Below are 23,572 nucleotides of genomic sequence, written 5' to 3'. Positions count from 1 at the left end.
TTTAAATACAAACCAGCATTCCAGCAATGTCAGTCTGTATACCAGTAACCACTGCCATGATAATGAAAGAACATCTTCAAGATGGAGGACACCAGGTAAGCCATCAACCCATCTCTTATCCACTGCTGAATCAAGATTAAAGTAACCCCAGCAGATAATTCAAGATGTCCTTAAGGCAAGTCCAAGACTTGGTGTTCACCTGGATGCGCTTATATATACAGGTAGTCCTTTACTGCCACTTAGCAACTGTTAGATGTTACAACAGACCTTCCCGGGGGTACTTACAACCTGGATTCAAAGTTCTGATGGTTGCCCACCCCTAACCGCCCCCAAGTAAGGAAACTGCACTTTGAGCATTCAGGAACCAAACCATATTTATGGCCATTTGCAGCAAAACATGACTATGTTTTACGACATTTTGCCCCAAACTGGCATTTACCATAAATGCCGGCGTATAAGACGACTTCCGCGAGTGCTGAAATCGGCACCAAAGACGGGGGTCGTCTTATACACCGAGTCGTCTTATACGCCGGAAATACTGGTAGTTTCCGGCATATAAGACGACGTTCTAGGAATGCAGCCCGGCTATAAAGACGGGGGTCGTCTTATATGGCGGGTCACCATGGTGGACAGGCTCCATTATGGTCGTACCTCAAAGACTACCCATATCCACAATAAAGACTGCCCTGAGTCAAGGTCAAAACCAAATGACTATGTGGACATATCGATGTGGTTGTCCTGGCAACCATTTGGAACAGTTTTACTATTGAAGAAGCATCTACTAGCAAAACTGCACAGAATCCACCAAGGTAAAAGAAAGGATTCCCACAAAAGCAATAATTATTAAACCTCCCAGGCAAATCAAAAAGGCCTTCTATTTATGGCACTGAATTATATAAACAGCTCAAGATGCTGTTTAAGGAAGCCTTTCCTTCTTCAGAGGCCTATTCCTTTCTGATCTTCCCTGATGTGGGGTGAGGTGGGCATCTTCATCTGTGGCATCCAAAGCCCCTCACCATGGAATGTTTTTGCCATAAATTGAAGGCCTATTTGATTTGCCCGGGAGATTTAATATTTATTTATCACTGGTGGCTTTGGCATTTTACTTGTTTATATATTTCATATGATGTAAATGTTCATCAGAAGTCAGGCCCCCCACACACACACGCTCGATGGCATACATAATGGTGTAAACTGGTTAAATGTTACTTTAAAGGCCAAGTGGCATAAAACTGTTTTGATAATGAGGACGTTCTATGGCAGTTAAAATCAGTTAGGAATATTTAAGAAGGAAAAAAGAGCCATAGAGTCAAAGTTTTTCAGTTCTTCATTGTTTCATATGTTGTTGTTAATTACAAGCCGGTTACTGGAATAATTGGTTATTCATGATAGCATCTCTTTATTGTTCAACTTCAGGTATTTACAATAATTGTCTTTGCTTCCTCCATTTGTCTGAAGAAGTACCACTGAAATATTTTCTACTGCTTCTAACTTCCACGAATTTGCATCCTACCAGTTTTTTTGTTTGTTTGTTTCTCGCCTTTTCTTTCATCCCTCATATTTCTTAGTTGGGCTATGCTGTTTCTTTATTTTTCTTGATCCTCATAAATATTTTTATATTTCTTGATCTTCTCAGAGGACAAAATGTCCCCTAGCAGGGAGTCCCAACACTCAGTGAGGCATAAAATCCTCCATAGGGTGGAGTCATAGTTTTATAATGTTCTTACGTAATAATTATCAAATGATTAGTACCACACTATTCTAATATTGTGTTGTTGCTTTTATGGGGTTGATTTGATATATGTGCTATAAGACACTGAGAATCTGTTGAAGTTCACGGCAGGCAGACAGGCAGAAATGGATGGATGGATAGATGGACATCTCCCAAATATTGATTCTCTTTGGAACTTGGAAGGAACTCAAGTGCAACTCAGTTAAGACTTTAACACTGCACCGGGATATACAAATACTTCTGAATATTTTGGTTTTTTAAAAATTCATAAGCAAGCAATAACCATTTATTCTACCCTTAGGAAGCAGCATCTCAACTGTGAGACTGGCAGCAAATAAATATTTACAAATATACAAATAAATCTTCTGTGGTCAATGTGGAAAAACTTAGAAAAAGCATTTATATAGGGAAGAAAGTCAAACAATGCAATCTTTTCCCACTAAGAAAAGCTTAGGAGAGTTGGTGATCCATTTTAGGATACTGTATTCAGGGCTTGCCCTAATTGATCAGGCTGTAAAAAAAGACAGCAGGAGATTTCTGCTTTCAGGCTTGCAAGGTAGATGTCAGCCCTCTTGAGTAAATCAAGCAGAAACACAACCAGGTGAACCAATTCTACTTTATTGTAAGGCTACATCCACAGAATCTTGTAAATCTGAAAGTACAAATCTTCCACTGTCTCTTTTTGACAGCCTAATCAATTAGGGCAGATTCTTCTCAAGTTTCTTTCTCTGACCATTAAGCAAATATGGGTTTCTTCCCCTCTTGCCTGATCATTCCTTAGGTACTATCTCTTCCCTACATCCCTTGAGGTCATTCCCACATGCCACCTGACCCCACCTTGTCCCACCCCCCCCCCATTCCGCCCCTCTCCTGCCCACTCCACCTCATCCGGCCCACCCACAGGGTGATTCACCACCTCCACGGCCCGCCGCATATTGCCCAGGCAGCCCAGTAGCACCATGGTGGCCATGCCCTGTGCCCGCACCCCGCAGCATCAACTGCGTGTGATGGGGCACAAGGGCGGAGTCTTGCCCCTGCTGCCCGGCTGCCGTGTCATTGGCTGCGCTGCTCTATGCGAGCTGCGCTCGGGGGTAATTCTCCTCCAGGTGTGCTGCTGGTGATGAGGGGGGCATGGGGAGGCAGGGCTGGGGCTGGGGCGATTGCATACATGCCCACAGAGAGGGCTCTGAGTGCCACCTGTGGCACGTGTGCCATAGGTTCGCCACCACTGACCTAGACTCTCTGGAGTAGACTATATACAAATTTTGGTGTAAATAAAAAAAAAATAGAAAAATGAACTATCTTAGCTACATTCTTACATTAACATGCTCATTATACAAATTTTATCAGTTAGAAAGCAGTCGTTTCGAAAGACTTTTTAAAGTATTTTCTTGGTAATATTGACCTACGGCTACTTAAACTTTATTTCATTTACAATCATAATGTAATTTAAGAGTATGAAAATATGGCTGTTTTTAAGCCAAATTCTTTCTCCCAGGTAGATAAATAAGATCACACTGTAGATGTATATTTTAACTCTCTTTCAGTTATGCTTATTGAAATTCATATAATTTTTTTCCCAGGCATTTTTTCCCCCTAGATTTGGAAGACAACTAAGATAGCAAGGTTTTTTTTCATTTTTTTGTGTTTTTGGTGCTGATTGGCAAGACATATTAGAAAAACAGAGGGTAGGTTTGTTTAAACTTTAAAATATTTTGTTTCAAATAGATCTTAAGTAGGGCAACTAGATCTCATTTGCAAAAATATGAATGAGTATGAGTATCAGCAAAGTTTGCTATATATGTATGTTGTCATTTAATGGTAAAAAGGATTTTTGCACTCCATAACTAATAATCTAAGAAAAATTAATTTGAGAACATAATATATTCTAACTCAATAGAAAACAATTTAGTAGATGATCTGTCTACAGCAGTCTTTCCCAAACTTGGCAAATTTAAGATATGTGGACTTCAGCAAAATTCCCCCACTATTTTGTCACTGGCTGGGGAATTCTGGGATTTGAAGTCCACGTGTCTTAAAGTTGTCAAGTTTGAGAAAACAGGATTTTGTAAACTATATCATAAATGTTCACTTCTGACTTCCTCCATAAAAAAGCTATTTCACCTATTTATTTAGGTGATTGTTAAATCAAGTTGAATTTAATCTTTGAATGTCTTAGTTATTAATGCTAGTAGCTAAAGGTTAAATAATTTTTGGCTGCATTTCATGAGACTAGTATCTTCCAAATAACACAGTGAGAAAAATATACATATTTTAAATAATTTAATTCTACTCCTAGATCTTTGAAGCAGCTTTAGGAAAAAAAATAACACAATTATTTTTCCTTGAGCAGAACAGTTATGCCTGCCGCAAGAGAGATTTAAAATCAGCATGAACTAATTAACACAGAAATACTTTAGGAATATATGTGTAATCTTAGATTACCCTATGTTAACTTGGGTGGCTCCAGACTAAAATGTAATTAAAAAAAAATCAAAGTGGTATATTAACTGAATGGCTTCTCAGTGTGGTTCATGGAATTCTCCAGGAATAAAACATGACTTGTAACCGTTACAAAGATGACACCTAGGCATAAATCCATAAGCAAATGCTTGATTGAGTAGCCAAAATATTGTTTACCTGCTTGTGTTTTATGCCTATACGTGCCAATTCCTTGACAACAACCACTTTTGTAACTCCAGAGCAGTTTTTCTCAGCCTTGGCAACTTGATAACGTGTGGGCTTCAGTTTCTGAGCTGGCTGAAGAATTCTAGGAGTTGAAGTCCACCCATCTTATAGTTGCCAAGATTGTGAAACACTGGTCTAGATTAAGAAGTCAAAAAGCAACCCAGAGATTTTCATTATTACAGAAAAAAAAAAAAAGGTTACGAGGACTCGAGTTAATCTGAGTCATTGTTTTTGAGGAGGAGAGGGATAAAATTCTAGTGACATATTATTTCTATATATTATAATAAATGGATTGTCATTTTAGAGTATTGGTTTTTTACTTGGTGATCCTATTTAAAGATATTTTTCAACTACTGGTCTATATTGCCAGAGGGAGCCCTCTGAAATTTTGTCAATTGCACTGGAGGTTTTCTAGGAAGGTGGTACAGAAGTGTTAAATTTAAAAAGGTAACAAAGACATAGAAAATTAACAAATGTCTACTTAACAGAATTCTGTTTCAAGTTTTAATAACCAGATTCTCCATTTTGTTTTTGGTTGTTGGGTTTGCAATCGTAGTTTTTAGGCTAAGAGATGTTCGTTGTGGCTGAAAACTAGAATAAGACCACGAATGAAGGCAAATATATGCGTCCCAGGATAATGTTGCAGGATCCAATCTGGGTCAGTCACCGGAACTAGAGGTTTCGTCTTCCGAGTTTTCGGAAGCTCATGCTGGAGCCCATCCTGAGGGAACTTCTCTCTACTGGAATATGTGCTTTGGGCTATTCTATGAGTCATGTTTATATGGTGCTTTCCTATTGGTTAATTGGTGTCGATGGCCAGCGACTGGTTGCTGCCAATAATAAGATTGGTCTTGCAGAAAAGCAATTCACCATTAAATATTAAAATAGTATACAACTGAGACCACAGCACACTTTTCATGAAATAGTAAGAGGCGTCTTACTGCATCAAGTCTAATAAAGTAAACTGTATCCTTGGGCAGATGGCTAAACCCAACGATATTGCAATTTCTACACTTCAAGTCCAAGTAGATGACGTGAAAACCGTTATGACCCAAAACATCGAAAAGGTCCTAGAAAGAGAAGAGCGACTGAGTGAACTTGCTGACCGAAGTGATGATCTTGAAACAGCGGTAATTGTTTACTCTAGATGTGTAGATGACCTTGAAAGCAGGCAGAATTTGGAAAAGCCATGGCAAATGATAGATCTACTTTCTAACAGTACTAGCTAGCAGATCCCTGAGAAGGAGGGAGAAAGGGAGGAAGAGGGAGGGAGGGAGGGGGAGAGAGAGAGAGAGAGAGAGAGAGAGAGAGAGAGAGAGACTTACATCCAACAGGATGTAGCAGTCAAAACCTATTTCAGGCAGTCCTCAACTTACAGCCACTCATTTAATGATCATTTCAAGTTACGACAGGAAGTAACTTGTAACGATCCTCAGGACTGTTGAAGCATCCCCAATCATGTGATCAAAATTTGGGCCCTTGGCAACCAGCATGTATGTACAGCATTACATCATCCCAGAGTCATGTGATCGCCATCTGTTACCTTTTCTTTCCAACAAGAAAAGTCACTGGGAGCAGCCAGATCCGTTTAACAACCGTATGATACACTTAACAACCAGTGTGAATCACTTAACAACCATGGCAAAAATATCAAGCACTGACTCACTTAATGACCTCATCTCTTAGCAATGAAAGTTCTTATCCTAATTGTGGTCGTAAGTCAAGGACTACCTGTACTTGAAAAAACTGGGCAAATTCCTGAACGGGTGAATTGGTTAATTAACAGGAGTAATTATTCATTGAATAAGATACCCCTTGCTCAACTAGGTTCTCCCACCTTCATAAATGGTACAAAAGAGGAATTGATTTGAATGGCTCTAAATGAATAGTAGGTGTTCTAGTACCTCAGTACTGTATGCCTTTTAATTAATCCAGCGGCCGGACCAAGGCTTCTCAGGGAGCATTGAGTCTCCTTTGATCTGCGCGAAAAATATGGCCGCCGTTGCCAGGAGACTACTGCGCATGTGCTAGAATGCCAGGAGGCTACTGCGCATGTGCTAAAAAGGCAGGAGACTACTGCGCATGTGCTAAAAGTGCTGCCGGGCATGCGCAGAAGTCTCCCCTCTTGCCTGTACCACGTGCAGCTGTAATAAAGGGCCGCGCGTGCGCCGAGCTGCCGAGGCAATGGCGGCTCGTTTAAATGTCCCCGAGAAGCCTGGTGAGTGAAAGAAACTGCGCCCTCGCTCGCCAGCTGTTTCGCGCCGCCTGGATGATTCCCGTAATCAATCTCCCTCCCCACATGCGTCCCCTTTGCCCTCCGCTCCCCTCGCTAATCGTTTGCTTTTTTAAAAAAAAAACGCGTGGAGTTTCCGAGAGATTCCCTGTTCGCTTAAGGCCGCTGCCGGCTGCACCGGCTGGTCGATGTGGGGGAGTGGAGGGTTGGGGGTTAGGTGAGGGAGAGGAGTTAGGGAATTCACCCTTTTTAAGCGAGGGTGGATTTCTCTCTGGGGAATCTGAATTCCTGAATCCTACAATTTAGCAAAAAGGGAATTTCTTTTTTTGGATATTTTAGAATAATCAATTAAATTAAATTATATTATCTCCAATTAGCCCTAACCTGAGCAATTTCAGCTACTAGAAGATAATCCACCAATGGAAAGAAACTATACCTGCCTAGGAGCCAAAGTTGTACGTCTGTTCTGCTGGGCGAGATCAGTCAAGACTGGGATCTCGTGGTCCAGGACAGGCGTGGCAACTTTGGCTGACTGATCTGATTGGGCAGGAATACAGTCTCAACCCATTGAGTGGATTATCCATCTCCAGTGCTGGAGAATCAAGTTATTTTCAACTCACCCATTCAGGGGAAAGTAGATGCAGTCTTAAGAATTATAAATCTACATTATACTGACTTTTTCTCTTCCTCACCTGCCACATCCATCATAACTATATAAAGATAGGACCTTATAAAACAAGCTGCTTTGTTTTTAAACATTTTAATCATTCTTTAAGTAAATAGAACAAACTTATTGAACAAAACATATGGTACATTTTTAAAGTAGCTTCATCTTACTGAATGAATCCCATTTTTAATAATTTTTCCCATCTGATTTCAGGCTCATGGCTTCCAAAAAACTACTATCAAGATTTCAAAGAAAATGTGGTGGAAAAATGCTAAAATGATCATAATTATAGCAATAATATTTATCATCATTGTTGTTTTCATAGTTCTTATAGCCACAGGAGTTATTCCAATGTAAGGAACGTTTAAACCTACATAGTGTACAAAGCTGTATGAAGCACAAATATTTATGTTGAAACCCTATTTTTATATATAAACTGCTTGGTTTCACCCATTAATAAAGTAGCTCATGCTCCATCTTCTATTTGGAAGTGTACTTTCTTGCAAAGTGATAGGCTATTAGGTCTAATTAGAATCCTTATACCAAAATAATTGAACAGAATTTCTTATTCTATTCAATCTAAGAAGTGACTTTCTCAATTAGAATAGGAAAGAGGCATCCAAATAGAATTAGTTTTTTGAGTTCTAGCTCCCCTGTAAGGTTTCTTTAATTTCCACCTTCGTGGATTAAATCAAGTATAAATTAAGCTCTTGGTATTTCTCTCCAGAATACTCTAATTATTATTTGTTATCTAACATCCATTAAGTCACAAATCAGCTTTTCTGGAATCTGGAAACACCAGTGAGCTTTCAAGGATGTTGAGAAGAACTTATATACAGTCAGGTCCAGAAATATTGGGACATCGACACAATTCAAACATCTTTGGCTCTATACACCACCACAATGGAGTTGGAATGAAACAAACACAATGTGCTTTAACTACAGACTGTCAGCTTTAATTTGAGGGTATGTACATCCAACTCAGGTGAACGGGGTAGGACTTACAGCAGTTTGCATATGTGCCTCCCACTTGTTAAGGGACCAAAGGTAATGGGATAGAATAATCATAAATCAAACTTTCCCTTCTTAATACTTGGTTGCAAATCCTTTGCAGTCAATCATAGCCTGAAGTCTGGAATGCATAGACATCACCAGACGCTGGGTTTCATCCCTGGTGATGCTCTGCCAGGCCTCTACTGCAACTGTCTTCAGTTCCTGCTTGTTCTTGGGGCATTTTCCCTTCAGTTTTGTCTTCAGCAAGTGAAATGCATGCTCAATGGGATTCAGATCAGGTGATTGACTTGGCCATTGCGTAACATTTCACTTCTGTCCCTTCACAAACTCTTTGGTTGCTTTTGCAGTATGCTTTGAGTCAGTGTCCATCTGCACTGTGAAGCACCGTCCAATGAATTCTGCAGCATTTGGCTGAATGTGAGCAGATATTGCCCAAAACACTTCAGAATTCATTCTGCTGCTTTTGTCAGCAGTCACATCATCAATAAATACAAGAGAACCAGTTCCATTGGCAGCCATACATGCCCACGCCATGACACTACCACCACGCTTCACTGATGTATGCTTAGGATCATGAGCAGTTCCTTTCCTTCTCCATACTCTTCTCTTCCCATCACTGGTACAAGTTCATCTTGGTCTCATCTGTCCATAGGATCTTGTTCCAGAACTGTGAAGGCTTTGTTAGATGTTGTTTGGCAAACTGTAATCTGGCCTTCCTGTTTTTGAGGTTCACCAATGGTTTACATCTTGTGGTGAACTCTTTGTAGTCACTCTGGTGAAGTCTTCTCTTGATTGTTGACTTCGACACACATACACCTACCTCCTGGAGAGTGTTCTTGATCTGGCCAACTGTTGTGAAGGGTGTTTCCTTCACCAGGGAAAAAATTCTTTGGTCATCCACCATAGTTGTTTTCCGTGGTCTCCCAGGTCTTTTGGTGTTGCTGACCTCACCGGTGCGTTCCTTCTTTTTGAGAATGTTCCAAACAGTTGTTTTGGCCACTAATGTTCTTGCTATCTCTTTGATGGGCTTGTTTTGTTTCTTCAGCTTAATGATGGCTTGCTTCACTGATAGTGACAGCTCTTTGGATCTCATCTTGAGAGTTGACAGCAACAGATTCCAAATGCAAATAAGACACTTGAAATGAACTCTGGGCCTTTTATCTGCATATTGTAATTGGGGTAATGAGGGAATATCACACACCTCGCCATGGAACAGCTGAGAAGCCAATTGTCCCATTACCTTTGGTCCCTTAACAAGTAGGAGGCACATATGCAAACTGCTATAAGTCCTACACCGTTCACCTGAGTTGGTTGTACATACCCTCAAATTAAAGCTGACAGTCTGTAGTTAAAGCACATTGTGTTTGTTTCATTCCAATTCCATTGTGGTGGTGTATAGAGCCAAAGATGTTCGAACTGTGTCGATGTCCCAATATTTCTGGACCTGACTGTATAAGATTATCTACACCCCCGGCTTTCTAATAGGAAGTCTTTTGCTTCAGTTGTATTCCCATGCTTTTAAATGTTTGAATCTCCAAAGACAGAATGCGTGTAGTAGTGATGTCATGCAGAATATGGCGGCCTCTGTATTCTAGAGAATGAAATCCTATATAATTTTTCCTACTTTCTATCAACAGAATTCAAATATTAAAAATTGGAAATGATTGTTAAAGTTACAAGTTTTAACCATTTATCACTAGTTGAATAAAATGGGTGTGGTGGCTGTGTGGTTAAAACAGAGGCATGACGATCGGCGAGCCCGAGTTCGAGACCTGGGTATTGCTTGGCGGGGTGAGCTCCCGCCATTTGTTCCAGTCCGGCCCACCCAGAAGTTCGAAAGCATATAAAAATGCAAGTAGATAAATTGGTGGGAGCTCAAGCGGGGATAAGAGAGACAGCCCCCGCTGGGCGTCCCCAGGGCAACAGTGACATCATTAGCCAATACCTCTCGACCCCAAAGCGCCTTGGTGGCTGCCTCTGGATCCCGCTGGCTGCTGAACATCTATTGTCTCCAATGCAGTGGACTCCCCGTTTTCTGTACATTGTCATACACTAAATAAATAAATAATAACTAGTTGGATACCACCTTTCATGAACGACAAAAAAAAAAAAGTCAAATTTCCAATTTTTTCTATTGGAAAAAATCCAATGCACATTTATACAAAAAGATTTATTTAAAAAACCAGTAAGACGCTACTACATCATGACACTGTCACACTGGACTTTAAAACACAAGACCTGCTCTACAATACTGGGAACAAAATGGGAGCGGGGCGTTAAGCCAAACTGATTCTTAAGCGTAGCAATTAAAAAACGTAAGACGGTGAAACAATTCTGTTGCCAAGAGAGTGCAATCAAACGTCAGAGGGACCCCAACATCTTACTTTCACAATTCAGTGACGTGATACATTTTTTTTTTTTTAGTTTGACCGCGGTTAGCGGGCGGCTGAGCCGCCTCAAAATGAATCTTCCAGTGGAGAATACTGCTTGTCCACCTAGAGAGAAAGAAAGGCAAGTCAGTTTGGGAAGAGCAACAAGGTAGCCAAAATTTACAAAAACGTGTTTAGACAGCCCTATTTCCCACTACGTAAATATTGTATCCACATTAATCGAATGTGCTTTTTATATTAAAGCTGAACAGGAGAGTCCATGAGCTGGAGAGCCACATGTGCACCACGGTTTGAAAAAGGATCTTTCACATCTGAAATGGCTCAAGAAATATTTAATTCCACAAAATGCCATAAAGCATCTCCGCGAACGTTTAATCCTCAACCACCCCTAAGTAACTGTTGGAGGGGGTTTAAGTGACTATTCTGGCCCAAGACCTGTTAAAGGTTTATTCTGGGCAGCTACACAGCACTATTTGTCCATTCAGAGGGAGGCAACGAGGAAAAAAAGTTAATAGTCTACTATAAGTAGCAAATAGGGGTGTGCGAATCTATAGATATAGATCTATATCTATGTATATATATATATATATATATTGAAAAGTTAGAGAAGTTGTCACAACAGGACTTCAGCTCAAGAACATCTTGCAATTACTGCTACAACAGTGTCTACAAAAATGGGAAAAGCAAGCATTAAAATAGATTAATGAAATATAAAATTAATACTGGAAAATCCAGAGACAAGCTGTATCCTTAGAAGAACAAACAGTTAAAATTATTCAGTAAGCTGACGTATTTTAACCATTACTGGGCCTGTAAAAAATGCATTAAAATTATATTACGAGGAGCTTTGTTTTACAAGCAAAGAAATAAGTGAAGGCAAAGCTTGAAGTATCCATTTTATTATAATGCTGATACAGGATGTTGGAAGAGACCATACCAAACGGCAGCATTCGAGAGCGTGAGCATCTCGTACCCTGTCCGCATTGAGCGGGCCTGTGAGAATCGGGAAGTCAGCGCGACACAGGGCCTGCAAGGAAGTTCCCGCTGGCGGGTACAAACAAGGTATAATATCAGAGTTAGTAGGCAATACTAGTTCCCGGCAATTCCTTAATTTGTACCCATTAGCAGTACTTTACCTGTTAACTTTTATTGACTTGTTAATTTTATAGGGCAAAAGGTAAAAGCTTAAGACGACCTGTGTTACTTATCTTCAAAGTCATTATGTTACATTACGGTAAGCACTTCTGGGTGCTGTAAAATTTTAAAACATTACAGTATCTTACACAAAGTTTTTGAGAAAACTACTATTACTTAACAAAGTTAGAATTAGAATGCGGCTTTGCAAATGCAGGACATACCTGTCTGTAATAGGCTGCAAACGGAATAATTTAATACGGTTTGTAGCTGTTTTGATGGCCTCCTCGCCGGGATACCTTCCCGTAACCACTCTGCTGATCTAAACAAAAAGTTCAGGTGTAAGGCTCAAAAGACAAAAGAAGCTATTGCAAAAGCGCCTGAAGGCAGGACAAGAAGCAATGAATGGAAAGTAATCAAAGAGAGAAGCAACCTAGAACTAAAGAGAAACTTCCTGACAGTTAGAACAATTAACCAGTGAAACAACCTGCCTCCAGAAGCTGTGAATGCTCCAACACTGGAAGTTTTTAAGAAGAGACTGGACAGCCATTTGTCCGAAATGGTATAGGGTTCCCTGCCTGAGCAGGGGGTTGATGACCTCCAAGGTCCCTTCCACCTTTATTATTATTATATAAAACATCCATTTCCTTTGTAAAAGGTCAGGAAAACCAAGAAAACCTCTACATATTATATTAAAATTGCAAATGTATATGAAACAGGTATAAATCTAATTTATTAAACAATTATCTGCCAAAATAAAAATAAAGATTATCACATTTTTTTTTAAAAAAAATTATACTCTAGGAATCTTCCAGAAGCAGGTAGTTAATGAGAGAAGGCTGAGTCTCAATTGTTTCATCAAATAGAAGCGACATTCTAAAGCATTAATGATATACCTGATTAGCACCATATTCTGCTAAACAATCATCTGTTAGAAACTCCACAACTTTCTATAGCAGGGGTGTCAAACTGCTGGCCCACGGGCCGGATGTGTCACGAGGAAACCGTGCCCACCCCATTGCCAGCAATGGGGAAAAAGTTCCGTGACATCGCACGATGTCACGTGACGTCGCGAGTTTGACATGTCTGTTCTACAGGTATCTTTGGAAATGCCTGTTATGTGCTCTGTAAGGGACATTGCCTACTGCTCTAGCTTCAAGTTATATTGACTTATGAGCAGGTATACCAACTTCTTGTCCAAGCTGGCATGTTTCTCCAATCTTTTCAGTGTTCCTTAGCAATTTTTGTGCAAGATACTGCAAAGATGCAAAGAGCAATACATAAAAAAGTAAGGAAGAGAAAGAATTAAAAGCACTGGGGGCTCTAGTGTTGATATATCTTAATAATGGCTCTGCCGCAACAAGCAACTGAAGGCTCAAAGTTCTTCAGAACTGGAACTATAGGATTCCACTAGAAGTTGTCAGTTTTCATTTTCTGGGACAGGTTTTTTTCTAAAACGGGCTCCAATATTTTCTGCTCAGATTTTCAACTGCTCATAGAAAAGGACGTTCCATCTTTTGAAAATCCAATCACTACAAGCACAATGGCTTTGTTGTTATTTTAAATAGCAGCAAAACTGCACAATATTCTGTATAGGTAGTCCTTGACTTCCAAGAGTTTCTTTAGTGCGTGTTCGAAATTATGGCACTGAAAAAAGTAACGATTATTTTTCATACAATCCTTGCAGCATCCCCATGGTCAGGTGTTCAAAATTCAGATGCTTGGCAGCTGACTCATATTTATGCTAATTACAGTGTCCCAGGATCATGTAATCACCTTTTGCGACCTTCTGATAGGCAAAGTCAATGGGGAAACCAGATTCACTTGTGTTACTAACTTAACTGCAGTGATTTTGACAATTGTGGCAAGAAAGGTCATAAAATGGGCAAAATCTGCTTAACAAATATCTCACTTAGCAACAGAAGTTTTGGGCTCAATTGTGGTTATAAGTCAAGGACTTCCTTTATATGGAATAGCTCCTTTCAGATGACCTATGTCCAGAATGAAACACATGTATTCCAGGTAGGAAAGTTTTGGGGAGATGGGAGAGGAGCATGTGGAGAAACTGAGAAGTGAGAAGAACCTGATTTATAATTGACCCAGAATGCTTTCGTAGAACTTTTGGAACTCATTGTTTAAGTTTGAAATAACACTGTTTCCCTTTTATTCACACCTCAATGATACATCAAGATAAATTTTGCTGTATACATACTACTATAATCTCCATATCCATAATAGTTATTGTAGCCGGTGTAATCATAGCCTCCATAGCCTCCATAACCTTGATTGTTGTATCCATAGTTGCCATAGCCCTGATTCCAATAATTATTGTATCCTGTGTTCCAGTTTTGACCGGAGCCTACAACAAAATTATAGCAAGAAAATGAAAACAAACCTAAGTTTTTGATATTTGATACTGCATTCAAGCAAACTGACCCTTCAAAACAGTAGGTTGTTTCCAAAAATATACAAGCATCAATTTGTATACTGCACAAATTTTATGCTAATGATGCTTATGCCATGCACCCTTCAGTTCAGGTACTAAATATCATGGCAAAAGATATCAAATCAAAGTTTGCTGATTAGTTGCCATCCAAGCAGAAAATTCCAGTCACCTTTGTTGAAGCAAGCTGCCTCACACTTTTTTTTTTAAAAAAAGAAAAGGTATTAAAAACACAAAATGGAAACACCTCAGCAATCTTCCTCTTGCTACCTTTTTTCCATGTCATTATGGAGGGAGGGGTAACAGGGCATAGAGAAGCCCTGTCTCCCAGCAGGCTAGAAAGGGGGGGGGGGCGCTAATAAACTTTGAGCCCAACTCTTGCTTGTCTGGGTTCAGACTACATGCATGGGAGAAATGCAGATAAAGGAGGACACCATATTATTGTTTCTGATCCTGACTAAGGCATTTCTCATTGACCTAATTTTACGCAGGCATGGTTTTTGACATCACACTTAACTATTACAATGCTGTACAAAAACAATCCATGTGTTTAATTTCAAGCAAGCCAATGAGGGTTTTTTTTATGGTGCTGCAGCAGCAGCAGCAGCAGCTAGATCACATTGTGCCACACGTGTGGATGTATTACATAACTTTCCCAACTGTTCAAAATTATCCCCTCCAACAGTTCCTTCTGAAATTTGAAAATAACGGCACACAAATTAAGGTCTGCATCTAAACACAAAGCCAGTGGCTGAATTTTAACTTTGCTGAAAATTGAAAAGAATCGTGAAACTCAAAACTCTCAGGCATCTGGAAAAGACTGCCATTTTTTAATTGCAGAAGCCTACCTCCACCACGGCCACGGGATCTTCCAGAAAATCCACCTCGAGTTCCCCACTGCTGCTGCTGCTGATACTGCTCTTTTGACATGGCTACTTTTATTTCGCACTGAAACATTAAAAAAAAAAAAGTCAACTGAATATTTTGATATTTTTGTGAAGTATTAATTATTTACTCCACATTATCATCTTTACCTATGACGTTAATGCTTCTACATTTACTGGGCAAGGCAAAGCAATGTATTCATCATATGATTTGTCAGTATAAAATGCAAATTGAATCATAATAAAAAAAGGTTTAACATCACATCACAGGTTCTCTCAAATACCTTGGTAAGAATTATGAATGTTTCAGCAGTACCTACTTAATGAGATAATATTTATCAGGTTTAATATTTCTGTAACTGGCAAAACCTTATTAAATGTTTGTTTTTGAAATTAACTTAATTTCACCAAGTAATATATGCTCCAATACTGTTACTGGGGGAAAAAATTGTAAAAGCAAGAAAACACCATTAGTAAAATAATGATAACCCATTATCGTACACTTCAGAAGAATCTTTTTGAAATTACTATCACAATTAATAAACTATATCAAATCAAAAGCAATTAGAAAACTGGTGACTCTTATTGAAACAAAAAATTAGACTACATAACACAAACACACATACACACGCAGATATATACACAATAGCGTAACATATGGCATAAACGTTGCAGCTCAAAGCATTCCATATTAATTTTTCCCGTTCTGCAAAATGTGCAATTTCTTTCAAATCTACAACTCATTGTTATGTAAATTAAATAAAGATAAAAGGACTGCGTGTGATTAATGACAGATAATGATTCCAAATATTTGTTCACCAGAGTATTTTTGAGAAGCATGCAAAAGATGCATCACACTTGTTACAAGTGTAGCTTCATCCAAGGAATCCACACCAGCCTGTCCATTTGTGTTCTCTCCTATCTATACTTCAAAGCACTGACCTGAATAAAACCAGGATTCGCTTTCTAAAAAGAAGGCGTTTTGGAATCATAGCTTGAAACATACTTTACTAAGACCAACGTTATGATATTTTTTCTCCATGATTTTCTTCACTGCTTCTTCATCTTTGAAAGTAATGAAGCAAAATCCTCTGCGCTTATTGGTTTTGTTGTCCATAGGAAGTTCTATTGATTCCACCTGATCAATATACCAAATGAGATTGATAAAAATCAGTTATTCTGTAGTCTAATTATTATAAAGCTTAATAGTTAATTATTATTTATTAATGTTAAGCAACTATTATACTAAATACTCAGAAGAAACTTCATGTTAGTCCATTTATTGAGTTAGAAGATGTTTATACTGCTGACCATACATGGATTTTTATTTATTTACGAAAGTATACATAAAACTGGTAATTACAAAAATCAATATAGAATACAGCTCAGCATCTTTATAAATCAGTATGTCTACACACTCACTAAGAAAAATTAGCTCTTAAGAATTTATAGTTATCTCACTTTTACAGAAAAGATGCCTGAAATTTTACCCATCTCTGCAAAACTTACTACTTACATTTAATTTGAAATGCTCTGTCCATATAATAGAATTGCTTCTACACCACTCTTTTAGGAATCCCAAGAAGCACTTGGTTTATAACTTAAGATTCTAGTTATCATAAACTCTATGCACTTGGTGCCCTCTAATTAAAGACAACATTAAAACAGGTATTTGCACGAGCAACTGCGAATCAAACAAACTGGTCAAACCAACACCCAAAACAAATACAGGTAGTCCTCGACTTACAACAGCTCATTCAGTGACCGTTTGAAGTTATAAAGGCACTGAAAAAAGTGACTTATGACCATTTTTCACACTTATGACCTCACCCCTACTGTCACATGATCAAAATTCAGATGCTTGACAACTGACAAATATTTCTGAAAGCTGCAGTGCCTTTGGGTCACATGATCACCATTTGCAACCTTCTGACAAGCAAAGTCAGTGGGGAAGCCAGATTCACTGAACAACGGGGTTACTAACTTAACAATGGCAGTGATTCACTTAACAACTGTGGCAAGAAAGGTCATAAAATGGGGCAAAATTCACTTCACAACTGTCTCACTTAGCAACAGAAACTTTGGGCACAATTGTGGTCATAAGTCGAGGACTACTTTCTTTTCTTCTTCAGGAGTATTATATACAATTATCTAAATAATTAAGAATTCTTTAACCAAGATATGAAAACAACTAACTCACCTCACCAAAACCTCCAAAATACTCCCTTATTTTCTCTTCTGGCGTATCTGGTGACAAACCACCCACAAAAATCTTTTTCACTGGTTCTTTTGTTTTCATTGCTTTAGCTCTTTTAGGATCAATCACTTTGCCATTCAGTTTGTGCTCTTTCTGATCCGTGACCTGAAAGGAATTTTTCTTTTTTAAAAAAAAGCTTTACAAAATAAAACATATTACATTTTTATGACTAGTGCAACAAACCCTTACCTTACAATTTGTGCTGTCTCGAAATTAACAGAACCTCAAGAACTTGCACATATTTCCACTTTTTCATTACTGATGTGCGCGTATCTATTTATTTTGTTTATTAAACTTATATGCCGCCCATCTCGCCTGGAGACAGCTCTAGGCAGCTTGTCTAATTAGAAAAAAAATAAAAACAAGCTTACCTTTTCCACACTCTCAGATTCTTTGAATAGCACAAAGCCAAAGCCTCTCGACCGCCCTGTAATTGGGTCTAACTTCAGGGTGCAATCTACAACTTCACCAAATTTTGTGAAGTAATCCTTAAGATCCTTCTTTGTAGTATCCCAGCTAAGGCCACCGACGAACATTTTTCTGTAGACATAATTGAGTTTAAAGCTGTAAATTATATTTTAACTTATCAGCGTATGTCACAAGTATAGTCAATTTGCCTTTAAAGGTTCCAAGATTACAAATATATTCAAAAAACAAACCATCCATGTTCGCAATCACCTTCTGTCACCTAACACACTAGAAAAATGAAGGGTCTCCAGAATTTATTCCTTATGTTAATATTTAAGAGAAATAAGTGTACCGTACATAGAATCTAGCAATGGCCACACACACACAAACCCCACTGGTTCTATCAATGAATCATGGGAGGAGGCGATTCAAACCAAAAATCTAACTTTTCAAAAACTGTTCTAGCTAATGCTGATCTGCAGATGGAAACTCTTCCATCAGCCTGGTATTAATGCATGAAGAAAAAATTAGGAAAAGAAAAGCCCAATACAAGTAGCCTAAGCCTAATTGCTGTCAATCAGTCCGAAAGACTCTCTCAGAAGAGGTTACAGACATGGTATTCTTTACTTAAATAGCAAAGTTAATCATAACACTGTCCTAACAGTAAACTCCCCTTCCTTCCTCCATTCTGCTGGCAGTTCAAGCTAACACCCACTCTGTAGCCTAAAATACTTCCCATAGCTATACGCTTACCTACATAAGATAAAGTAGGGCTGCCACCTTGGCATGGAAGTGACCACACAACTGGCTGGCTCTGCTTACATGTCACATCCAAGGCTGCTTTTACTCTATTGCAACAAAACAAAGTGACGGGGTGTGTTACATCTTAGTGCAAACACAAGTGTCTTTGTTTGATTACATATCAATAACAAAATCTGCACTAAATTTAAAAATAGTGGTAATGATATGTCAGCTTCAGTCTCTTGATTTTGAAAGTGAATATATCTCTGTTGCTGTGAGCACTGTATACAAACTGCACATGACACAGAACCTACTAATCAATCATTATGTGTTGTCAAGTTTTCAGAACTCACTGTCATGAATTATCTCTATAATTACATATGCTACCACAAGGAAAATTTTCATGTAATATTTTATCTACTTATATTTCTTATTTCTAAACCACCCAATCTCCCTCAGAGATTTTTACATTGATATTACTCCTGTAAATCTTTGCCACATAAAATACCTAACAGCAATTTCCAAAATGATAAGTAAGGACATATTCAGCCACTCCCTGCATAGCAATTCCAGACAAAGAAATTTACAATCAGGAAACTGTACTACATGTACCACATATTCAAGTTTCCCAAACAGGCCAAAATGTAGGGAGGAAAGACTGAAATGTGAAGATATGAATACTGAAGAAAAAAATGATAATTATCTCTACTTCAAAAGAGCATATTGAAGCCTCATTTCTCTTCCCAGCCAGCCCCATGGATTTTTTTTATCTTAAGTTTGCACCTTACACTTTAGCACTTGCTTACAGCATGAGATGAAATGCAAATATTGATAGAACACCACATATCTGGGCTGAATTTCTGCATGGAAAAATTAACTAATTTTCAGAAGTAGTCATGCAAAAGGAACCAGCTGAGGCATACTTAAGTTAAAATAAATAAGCACATTTATTAGATAAATATGCATCATTACAAAAGTTCAAAAATAGATTGGGACAATATAAGACGCCTGCCTTGAGTATGGGTTAGCCCAGAAGAACTCTGAGGTCCCTTCCAGTGCCATGATTCTATGAATTAAAGGCAGATGATTAGATGCATGTTGTAAAACAGGGACACATAGCTATATGTGGCCACTGAAGCATCCCACAAAATTAAAATTTGGGACTTCTGATGAAGGCTTGGGGATTTAAGTAGAGAAACCAGAGCCTCTGGCTTTCCAGAAGTTCATGACAAAAAAAAATCAGCTTAGAGAGAGGAGGAAACCAAGAGATAAAATTAGTATCTTAAGGCTCAGCAAGGCTTAAGATCTTGCAACTATTAAAAACCATTCCCAATTTTTTTAAAAAAAAAAATATCCTAACCTATTCTAATATCATAACATCTCCAGCCATATCCTTGTCGCTCTAGAGGCCAAACAATGTTGTCTGCTCTCCCAAACCTTCACTAACTGTATGTTTGTTAAAGACTTGGGGAAAAATATCCAAGTGACAAATGTGCTAAGCAAGATATTGGTCTGCTTTATGTTGTTAACAGTTCCACATTGAACAAAAGTAGATTCTTCCTCTTTAAGGTAATCAATGTGTTTATTACTTAACTATTTAAATATTTTTTCAAACACCCCCAAAAAACCTGTGTATTTACAAGACTGATGCACCATGACTGACCTGTCTATTCCAAATAAAACATGCAAACCATATGTAATACCTGAACTGCTTTTTAAAATAATGTACTAGTCTTGGTTGCATTAAAAGGTTTTTCCACAACAACTTTAATGTTGTAACAGACTAAAGTGGAAAAAAAATAACTCAAACACAGCCAATTTTTATCACCAAAGATCAGGATTCTGCTAACAATTTTTAAAACTGAAAAAGTTTGAAATCCTGCTTTAGGGAAGCAAATCTATATACCGCACTGCATACAAAACACAAACCTTTCTTCTCACAAATATCTGGGTACTCTCCAGATATTTAATAGCCAACCATGTCAACCACAAAATCAAAAGGATCTGCAATAGGGTCTATGAGGTTGCAAATGTCAATTACTTTCCTGTACTCATTAATCTACATTTCACTTTAAAAAGACATTCAAATTCAATGTCCAAGCCTAAAACAAACTTTTCAGATTGTTATCCCAAAATGAAGAAAAAATCTATACGTCTCTGGTGCTACAACCTAGCACTATTTCCGACAATACATTTTTGTAGCAGCATACATGGCCCTTCACCAACAAAATAGGACTGTTGTTAGTTTTCATCTTGCAGGTTCTTTCCAACTATTTCATTCTTAAAATACATGTTACTGGCCATGGGAGAAGGCATATGAAATAATACAGGTAGTCACCGACTGACAACCATAATTGAGCCCAAAATTTATGTTGCTAAACGAGACACTTGTTAAATGAGTTTGGGCTGATTTTACAATCTTTCTTGCCACAGCTGTTAATTGAATCATTGCAGTTGTTAAATCAGTCACATGGTTGTAAAGCGATTCTGGCTTCCCCGTTGACTTTGCTTGTCAGAAAGTCTCAAAAGGTGATCACATAAACCTGGGACACTGCAACCATCCAAAATATGAGTCAGTTGTCAATGCCTGAATTTCAATCACATGACCAAGGGGATGCTGCTACCTTTTCAGCTATCGTAACTCTGAACAGTCACTAAATGAATTGTTGTAAGCTGAGGACTATCTGTAATAATGGCATGGCGTTGTTTTAAGTCACACCACAAGCGTGTGATTTCGACTAGTTCTGCCACCCTCCACACTCCCTCAGGACGGCGGAGGGAGAAGTGGGTCACAAACGTGGCTGTCTAAAACAAGGATCCAAAGCAATCCCTTCGGAATATCTATGGAGATTCCCAGTCATCCAGGTCCTGGTTGTCCCAAAGGTGCTTTTTTCAGGAGGCAACTGAACTTCCTTGTTTTTCTTTGAAGACGTTTCGCTTCTCATCCAAGATGCTTCTTCAGCTCTGACTGGGTGGTGGGGAATGGAAAAATTTATATAACCAGCTGTCTGCAAGGAATATAAACCCTTCCAATCACACACACACACACACACACACCCATCCAGTCAGAGCTGAAGAAGCTTCTCGGATGAGAAGCGAAACAGTCTTCAAGGTAAAACAAGAAAGTCCTGCAAAAAGCACCTTTGGGACAAGCCCTTCGGAAGTTTCTACCCTTCCACAGCAGGCGACGCCCGACCGCCCCGCGCCTCAGCCGCTCGAGTTCAGCGGGCTTCTTCCAAGGTTCCCTCGGAGAAGGGGAGGGGGAGAAGGGCCGGGTTACGGGGGGCGGAGGAGGGAAGAGGAAGCGGCGACGGCGCGTTTCCTGCAAGAGGCCATCGCCGTCTCCTCGGGCCGCCCGTTCACCTCCTGCGTCTTGCGGAGACCGAAAGCGGTGGGGGGGAGGGGAGGAAAGGAGGCCGCCCGCTTACCCTTCATCCTCCTCGTTCTTGCTCGCGTCGATTTTGGCTCCCTCCGATTCGCCTGAGCCGCCGCCGCCGCCCCCTCCTCCGCCTTCTCCTCCTCCGCCTTCTCCTCCCTCGGCCCCTTCCGTGCCGTCTCCGCCGGGGGCCACGATCCCTTCGAGCTGCTCGGTCTCTTCCGAAGCCTCAGCCATGGCTTCATCTCCGGCGAACTGCTCGTCCGACATGAGTGTGTGTGTGTGTTGGGGGTGGGGCGCTGTAGAGACTCGGCTGGCCGGTCTCGAATGAAGAGAGAAATATATGCCCGCCGAAAGGGAAAATTGGGTTCCACGGAGAGAGAAGCGGACCTCCGGCTACGGGGAGAAACAGGCTCCCCCCCCCCCGTTTCCTTCTTTCTCGCACTTTAATGGCGCCGCCTCGTTGACTCCGATCTAAAATGGCTGACGGGAAGAATGCGACGGCGCGGTCACGTGAGCGAAGGCCCCGTTTCCTCGCGCGCATTTCCTCCCCGGGCGCAATCACAGAGGCAGGTTGCTCGAGCGGCGCTTCTTTCGCGCCACACGCGAGCAATGCGGCCTTGGGGCTTTTTTGTTTTGGCGCTTCCAACTCTTTGGTTTCCTTACCCCTTTCTCTATTGCGGCGGTCCTCGACCTTGGATGTGGGGAAATCTGGGAATTGCACTGCACTCATCTTTTTTTAAAGTTGCACGGTTGAAAAACACGAATCCTCGAGACATTAAAAATAGAGGATTTGGGGCCCTAAAAAGTGCTGCCATTATGTGCCTGCGCGTTCGAATCATTTTCCAGAGAAAAGGCGCCAGAAAATCACTCCTGCGCTGCAAAACACAAGCTATCTTTTCAACTGATGCTTAAGCAGCCACATTACAACATTTTATAATATTTTATATTTTGTTTCTGTCTTCTTTTACCCACTCCCCTAGAAAATGGATAAAAGCTGAAGCTTCGGTATATCAATCTTCTAGGGGAGTGGGTAAAACAGCAGATGACCCAAAAACAATGCTTCCAATTTAAAAAAATAAAAATATTGTGAACTGCCAGGCAGATAAAATTCCCAGACTGGGGAACTGAAGAGATTAAAATCCTGCAACTTGTTTGGGTGTTTTAAATCACTGCCATATCCCTCACCATGAATAGCGTTAAGGCAGAATTAAGCTGGTCCAAACTTTTTGGAAACCTTTAAATGCCCTTCTCAACCAGTCTCCAAGACACAATGGTCCTTCAGCAACTAATTTAAATAGATAAAAGAGCATCATAAAAATAAAAGTATTCTGCGTCAAATGATAGCTCCCAGCAAATTTTAATAAAAAAAATTAACAATGATCAAACCATTGGAATCACAGATGAGTAATCAGTGGCTCTAATTTGACCACGTTTCATTCCAAACCAGATTAATTTTGAAATATGAGCCAAATCTTCTCATATTCTGGACATTTTTTATTCATACTTAAAATACTATATATAATTCTTAGTTTTGCTTTGCTCTATTCTTAAAATACAAGCAACACATTGTGCCTTTCCCATTTTATTCCGTGAATATCTTTA

The 23,572-nt window shown here is 39.5% G+C and overlaps 1 protein-coding gene and 1 long non-coding RNA gene across 9 annotated transcripts; one reads left to right on the top strand and one right to left on the bottom strand.

Moving 5' to 3' along the window:
- The first annotated feature begins 696 nt into the window (after window positions 1-696).
- On the top strand, window positions 697-8,254 carry LOC120311424. Of its 3 annotated transcripts, none has more exons than XR_005557613.1 (3): window positions 697-809; window positions 5,401-5,550; window positions 7,534-8,254. It is a non-coding gene; the product is annotated as an uncharacterized LOC120311424 (long non-coding RNA). The 3 variants fall into 3 exon arrangements; XR_005557615.1 differs by lacking the exon at window positions 697-809 and adding an exon at window positions 1,259-1,416; XR_005557614.1 differs by lacking the exon at window positions 697-809 and adding an exon at window positions 3,311-3,420.
- Window positions 8,255-10,485: 2,231 nt separating this feature from the next.
- Window positions 10,486-22,464, bottom strand: HNRNPD (heterogeneous nuclear ribonucleoprotein D). Of its 6 annotated transcripts, XR_005557612.1 has the most exons (9): window positions 22,020-22,464; window positions 17,814-17,982; window positions 17,386-17,547; window positions 16,192-16,323; window positions 15,150-15,249; window positions 14,071-14,217; window positions 12,083-12,180; window positions 11,662-11,768; window positions 10,744-10,829 (listed from the first exon to the last, which is right to left on the bottom strand). XR_005557612.1 is itself a non-coding variant. In XM_039350879.1 (8 exons), exons 1-7 carry the CDS (start codon window positions 22,235-22,237, stop codon window positions 12,113-12,115), a joined length of 996 nt encoding a protein of 331 aa, XP_039206813.1. In that variant the 5' UTR covers window positions 22,238-22,464; the 3' UTR covers window positions 10,486-11,768; window positions 12,083-12,112. The 6 variants fall into 6 exon arrangements, 4 of the variants coding, with proteins under 4 accessions (XP_039206813.1, XP_039206812.1, XP_039206816.1 ...); XM_039350879.1 differs by having other exon boundaries at window positions 10,486-11,768; XR_005557611.1 differs by having other exon boundaries at window positions 11,662-12,180; window positions 22,020-22,463.
- Window positions 22,465-23,572: the final 1,108 nt, after the last annotated feature.

This window comes from Crotalus tigris, unplaced genomic scaffold (genome assembly GCF_016545835.1).
Source record: "Crotalus tigris isolate CLP2741 ecotype Arizona unplaced genomic scaffold, ASM1654583v1 scf7180000018362.2422785, whole genome shotgun sequence".
Classification (NCBI taxonomy): domain Eukaryota; kingdom Metazoa; phylum Chordata; class Lepidosauria; order Squamata; family Viperidae; genus Crotalus; species Crotalus tigris.
Note: the sequence above shows the minus strand (reverse complement) of the source record. Positions and strands in the feature narration are given on the sequence as shown.

Coding starts and splice junctions, on each gene's coding strand:
- HNRNPD (XM_039350879.1), bottom strand. CDS start 22,237: ATGTCGGACGAGCAGTTCGCCGGAGATGAAGCCATGGCTGAGGCTTCG. Junction 17,548..17,813: donor AATCTGAGAGTGTGGAAAAG/GTAAGCTTGTTT, acceptor AATTCCTTTCAG/GTCACGGATCAGAAAGAGCA. Junction 12,181..14,070: donor TGGATATGGAGATTATAGTA/GTATGTATACAG, acceptor CTTTTTGTTTAG/ATCAGCAGAGTGGTTACGGG.